The following is a 6,000-nucleotide window of genomic DNA, read 5'->3' on the forward strand; positions in this document are numbered from 1 at the left end:
CCATCCCTAATTGCCCTTCAGACGGTGGTGGTGAGCTGCCTTCTTGAACCGCTGCAGTCCATGTGGGGTAGGTATATCCACAGTGCTGTTAGGAAGGGAGTTTCAGGATTTTGACCCAATGACAGTGAAGGAATGGCGATATAGTTCCAAGTCAGGATGATGTGTGATTTGGAGGGGAACTTGCAGGTGGTGGTGTTCCTATACAATTGCTGCCCTTGTCCTTCTAGGTGGTAGAGGTCGTGGGTTTGGAAGGTGCTGTTGAGTGAGCCTTGGTGAGTTGCTACAGTGCACCTTGTGAATGGTACCTGGTTAAAACACGCTGGGGAGGGATGAAGTGAAAATGGGAAGGCGGTGGGGAACAATACTTGGGGGGGAAAAGGATGTGTGCGCGCCATTAGTTTTCAATCCTGTCTGTGGGTATGTGAAAGGGTACCTCGTGTGGTTCTATCAACTTCAGTGTTGGACACGACTGAGTATGGGATCTGGGAAACTAGAAGCAGTGTTTGTAGGTAAAGTTCTGGTAAAAATAAAAGTAGGGCGGCGCAGTGGTTAGCACCGCAGCCTCACAGCTCCAGGACCCGGGTTCGATTCCGGGTACTGCCTGTGTGGAGTTTGCAAGTTCTCCCTGTGTCTGCGTGGGTTTTCTCCGGGTGCTCCGGTTTCCTCCCACAAGCAAAAGACTTGCAGGTTGATAGGTAAATTGGCCATTATAAATTGTCACTAGTATAGGTAGGTGGTAGGGAAATATAGGGACAGGTGGGGATGTTTGGTAGGAATATGGGATTAGTGTAGCATTAGTATAAATGGGTGGTTGATGTTCGGCACAGACTCGGTGGGCGAAGGGCCTGTTTCAGTGCTGTATCTCTAATCTAACAGAAGGGGGTTTAATCATAGAATGGAACAGCCAAATGCTAAGTAACCAAATGGACTGAAGAGGAAAGAAATTGGTACTGAGTTGATGTGGAGTCCTATCTATGTTTCTAAGGATATTTTGACTGTTTAATTATAATATTCCTGTTCTCTCTGCAGCCCGGAATGCTGTGGTGGTGGTAGCTGCCAGTCTGGTTGCTTACTGCTTTGAAAGTCAAGATCAGCACACGTTCACTTTGACGGGAAAAACCGCTCGGGGCCTCCCGCCTTTCCGTCTCCCACCCTTTTCAGATGCAGCGTCCAACGGGACCGTCTGCTTTTCCGAGATGGTTCAGGTAAGGGTTAACCACATAAAGCAATCCAGCACAAAATCAAACATGGTCCAACGACTAAATTGACCTGGCCCAGCACTAAATCCCTCGTAATATGGAAAAGATTTTATAGCTGAAATTCCAATCTACATTCATCCAGAGTATCTGAGCAATCTTCCACAACCACTACCTACCACCCCCCCCCCCCCCCCCACCCACCCCCGCTCTTTATAATACAAGAAAGTTGATGGGGGTTTTTATTGGGATCCTCCATTCAAGTATAAAGTTTATAACTTGTAACCCAGTCCATGTTAGTTCAACAGTTATCCACGACACTGGGTCAAAGTACAATTCAGAATGAAATGGAATTAACTGCTCTTTGCCAGAATAATCTAGGATGAAGCTTGACAGTGATGTCTTAATGAACACACATTTATCTATAATGTATTTAATATCATCACCATGTTGAGTATTGAGATTTGCTGCTTGGATATTCATCACAGCATGGTGGGGGCAGGGGTTTGTGGTGCTTAGTAAGTGGGTGGTTAACTCTGACACTGACACTTATCAAACACTCTGATCTTTCCAGAAGTTTGGAGCAGGATTAGCTGTGGTGCCGCTGGTTGGATTTCTGAAAGTATTGCAATAGCCAAAGCCTTCGGTGAGTGATCAGCACAAGTAACCTGTCTCAAAACCACAAACAGCCCAGCTCAGCCTTGCCTGTTCCACCACCACAGTGGCGCAGTGGTTAGCACCGCAGCCTCACAGCTCCAGTGACCCGGGTTCGATTCTGGTACTGCCTGTGCGGAGTTTGCAAGTTCTCCTTGTGTCTGCGTGGGTTTTCTCCGGGTGCTCCGGTTTCCTCCCACAGCCAAAGACTTGCAGGTTGGTAGGTAAATTGGCCATGAGAAATTGTCACTAGTATAGGTAGGTGGTAGGGGAATATAGGGACAAGGGACAAGTGGGGATGTGGTAGGAATATGGGATTAGTGTAGGATTAGTATAAATGGGTGGTTGATGGTCGGCACAGACTCGGTGGGCTGAAGGGCCTGTTTCAGTGCTGTATCTCTAAATATAAAAATATAAATTATTCCATGGCTGATCTGTACCTCAATTCTGTTTACCATCACTGCTCCATATCCACCCTTTACCTAATAAAAATCTATCCATCTCCGTCTCACAAGCTCCAATTGACCCTCAGCTTTTCGGGGGAGAGAGTTCCAGATTTCCACTACCCTTCGTGCAAAGGAGTGCTTCCTGACATCACCCCTGAACAGCCTGGCTCTAATTTTAAGGTTCTGGCCTCTCCCAGACCAGAGGAAGTAGGGTAACTATTAATACCTGAATCACTTTGAACATACTGGATTGAGGTGTTTAAAGGAATTCAAGGCAAGTCTGTGCAAGCTGGACTAATTTAACCCTTTTAGCCCCAGTATCATCCTGGTGAATCTGTCCTATACTCCCACCAAGGCAGGTATATCCTTCCAAAACCCACCATGATCTTGATTCCTGGAATGTGTCGGACATCCCGTCAGATGCTGGCAGTGTTAATGTTCCTTCACTCGGACTGTTTGTGGAAGGAGCCCCCAGACCCTATGTAAACACTTCTGGGGTTCAGTCAGAGGGTTGCTCAGCTGTGATGTGCAGCAACCAGCAAGGGCTGATAGAGGCTGCCTGATACTGACAGACTAGATTGAGACAACGCCTGTCTAAATCATCTTCACTCCACCTCGCTTTAAGAAGGAGTTCAGTCCGTGGTGTCTGTCTCTCTTTTTTGTTTATTTTTTGTTTAAATTAACTTTCTGAAGCTGTTCACACTGGGGGTTTTGGTGAGCAGCAGAGGTTTGAATTGATGGATTTTCTGTCTTATTTTGCAGCCAGTCAGAATGATTACAGAATTGACCCGAATCAGGAACTCCTCGCAATCGGTAACAGCTGACATTGTATTATTTTGTTGAAGAGCTGGGGAAGGGGTGTATTTATTCGCAGCCACCTGTTTGTAGAATCTGGTGTCTGGCATCAAGGGGGAGCGGTGAACTCGGCGGTAATGTCTGGGTGCATCAATTCCTCTGCTCCGTACCAACACCAAGTGCATATGAGCCACTTGTTTTCCGACACTCATCAGGTAGTCATCGTCCCCTCTTTTCCGCTGCCCCCCCTGGGGGTGGGGGTTTGGCTGAGGTGTGAAGTTTCCTGTTTTGAGTTCCAGTATTGTCCATCTATTCCCCTCCCTCCCCACTTGCTCCTGATTCTGAGGAGTGGAGGGAAAGGGCCTCCCTTTCCACTGAGGGAGACTCCCAGGATGTCTCCTTGGGTATTTGGAACTGGCTGGATTTAGAGTGATTTGCGCAAAGACCTCACCACAGGCTTCCTGCAGACTCGACATTGACCAATACTCAGTGCAAAGAAAAGCCAAAAACAGCAGATCCAGCTGCAAAACTACACACCTTCAGGGGAAGGAAATGGAGCCAGTTACACAGAACTGACTTACACGCCCCTGCTCTGCGAAGAGGATTTTATTTTGGGGTTTGGCAACCTGTTGACCCTGGTACAAGAATCCACATGTGTGTCTGTCCCCCCACCTCCCCATGTTGTTCTCCTATGTCTCTAACCTGGGACAGACTGACCCATGGCATTGACTCTGTCCTGACTCTCTCTCTCTTGTGGTTTACAGGCAGTACAAACATACTGGGCTCGTTTCTATCATCATAATCCAGTGACTGGGAGTTTTGGGAGGTATGTCATGGTTGTGGGGGTGGGTAGTTTGGGAGGGGCTGGCTTTGGGGTGGGGTTTGGTCCAGGATTTGGAGACTTTGTGCTGCTGATCCTGTTACAATGGAACTGTTAATCAGCAACTGTGGGGAAATATTCCCTACCCCTCACCCAGAGTGAAATGGTGGCACAGTAAAGGAGCACTGAGCAATGGGTGGGGGCACTGACTGCGGAGGGGGCTAGTGGGAGGGGAGTGACATGCTTTCAGCTATTCCCCTTGGCAATGGACTGATGCATGATGCGTGAGCTGGATTAACTTGCTCATTGATGCTGATGGTTCCGTGTTGGTGGCTGTGTCGTGGCTGTTAATCCCACTCCTCCAGTTTCTGCTGTGACTAGTTTTTCAAACTCTTTCTCTCTCTCTCTAGGACCGCAGTGAATTCGCAAACTGGTGTGTGCAGCCCTGCTGGTGGAATAGCCACTGGTGAGTCACTTGTTTTTAAATGGAGTTTTCCCCTCAATGTCACCTTGCGTCAGCCTGAAATGTAATGTTAGTGATTTTAATTTGTCCTTCTACTATTCCTCGCCAGCCTTGTAAATGGTTGAGTTGTCTGACGCTGTGGATTTTCTGATTTTCTTCTTTACCAGGAGTTATTGTGCTGTTGTCCCTGGCCTTCCTGACTCCTCTCTTCTTCTTCGTCCCAAAAGCTGCACTGGCAGCAGTCATCATCTGTGCCGTCTCCACCGTGTTTGACTTCCGGATCATCGGCAGGCTCTGGAGGGTGAAAAAGTAGGTGTTGGAATGTGATCAGGGTGAATCTCGCCTTTGTGTTTCCACCCCCATCCCAGACACCAATACTTTATTTTTACTATCCCTTCTCCGAGTGTCCATGGGAAATGCGGATGATTGAAGCCTTGAGCATAGTGTCACTCTCCTACTGAAGAGGGTCTGCGGATGACAGTTTTATGAACCTCTGCTTACAAGCCTGAAACTTGGCGTTGGGGTCAGCTGTGGCTCAGTGGGTCACAAACTCGCCTTGGAGTCAGAAGCTCGTGGGTTCAAATCCCACTCCAGACACCTGAGGACCTAATGGAGGCTGCACCCTGCAGTGCTCGTACTGAGGGAGTACTGCACTGTCCAAGTCCTGTCTTTTGTCTGCCCCTTCTGAGTGTAGGTTTAAAAAATTCCATGACACTATTTTGAAGTAGAGCAGGGAGGGGTTATCCCTGGTGTCCTGACCAATGTTTACCCCTCAACCAACATCACTCAAACAGATTGTCTGGTCATTAGTGTATTGCTGTGTGCAAATTGGCTGCCTTGTTTCCACTGTGAAAGCAAACTTTTAAAAGTACTTTTATTAGCTGTAAAGTGCTTTGGGACATCTTATGGTTACATAAATGTAAGTCTTTCTATCTGCGATTAGCTTCTCCTGAAGCCTTAGTAAATATAGTGATGACAGCTCGCCCTCGTGTGGCTGTTTGGTGTATCATCCCTATTCATTCTACTTCAGCCTTTTCACGAGTGTTCAGTTTTGTGCTGTGGTAACCCCTCAGAAGTGAGGACATCAAATTATCTTGTGTTTTTGTTGTTTGTTTTCTGCAGAATTGGACCTGCTGCCTTTCCTAGCATCGTTCCTGGGTTGTTTTTGGGAAATCCAGTATGGAATTCTGGCTGGAATAGCTTTGTCTGGATAATTCTGCTTTTTAACATTGCCAGACGGAGATTAAGGTAATGTTTTTTCTCTCGTGCTCACACATTTAATTCAACCATAAAAGCAGATAGAGCCGTTCATTAGTCTGCTGTGATGTAGTCACACTGAGCCACTGGGAAAATAAACTGAAAATGTTCCTTAATGAGTTTATCAACTGACCTCAGCACCCCTGGATTAGTGAGGGTAACATCCACTGGGCATCCAGAGCAGATCAATATCCAGTGATCCCTCCAGTGGGAAGGGGGTAAAAGGCTTGTGCTTGGCTACAGTGCAGGCCTCTCTCTCTCCCCTCTTTGTTTTTCTCTCTCTCTCTCTCCCCTCTTTGTTTTTCTCTCTCTCTCTCTCTCTCTCCCCTCTTTGTTTTTCTCTCTCTCTCCCCTCTGTGTTTTTCTCTA

The 6,000-nt window shown here is 47.3% G+C and overlaps 1 protein-coding gene across 1 annotated transcript in view; it reads left to right on the top strand.

The window, feature by feature from the left end:
* The window catches only part of slc26a11 (solute carrier family 26 member 11), a 22,297-nt gene that overhangs the window by 11,229 nt on the left and 5,068 nt on the right, over window positions 1-6,000 (top strand). Inside the window, 9 exon segments of the mRNA XM_068058434.1 lie at window positions 1,030-1,205; window positions 1,771-1,810; window positions 1,813-1,842; window positions 3,059-3,109; window positions 3,856-3,890; window positions 3,892-3,917; window positions 4,322-4,377; window positions 4,542-4,682; window positions 5,497-5,578. Coding sequence (XP_067914535.1) covers window positions 1,030-1,205; window positions 1,771-1,810; window positions 1,813-1,842; window positions 3,059-3,109; window positions 3,856-3,890; window positions 3,892-3,917; window positions 4,322-4,377; window positions 4,542-4,682; window positions 5,497-5,578 — 637 coding nt within the window.

The sequence above is a fragment of the Heterodontus francisci genome, chromosome 26 (assembly GCF_036365525.1).
Source record: "Heterodontus francisci isolate sHetFra1 chromosome 26, sHetFra1.hap1, whole genome shotgun sequence".
Taxonomy (NCBI): Eukaryota; Metazoa; Chordata; class Chondrichthyes; order Heterodontiformes; family Heterodontidae; genus Heterodontus; species Heterodontus francisci.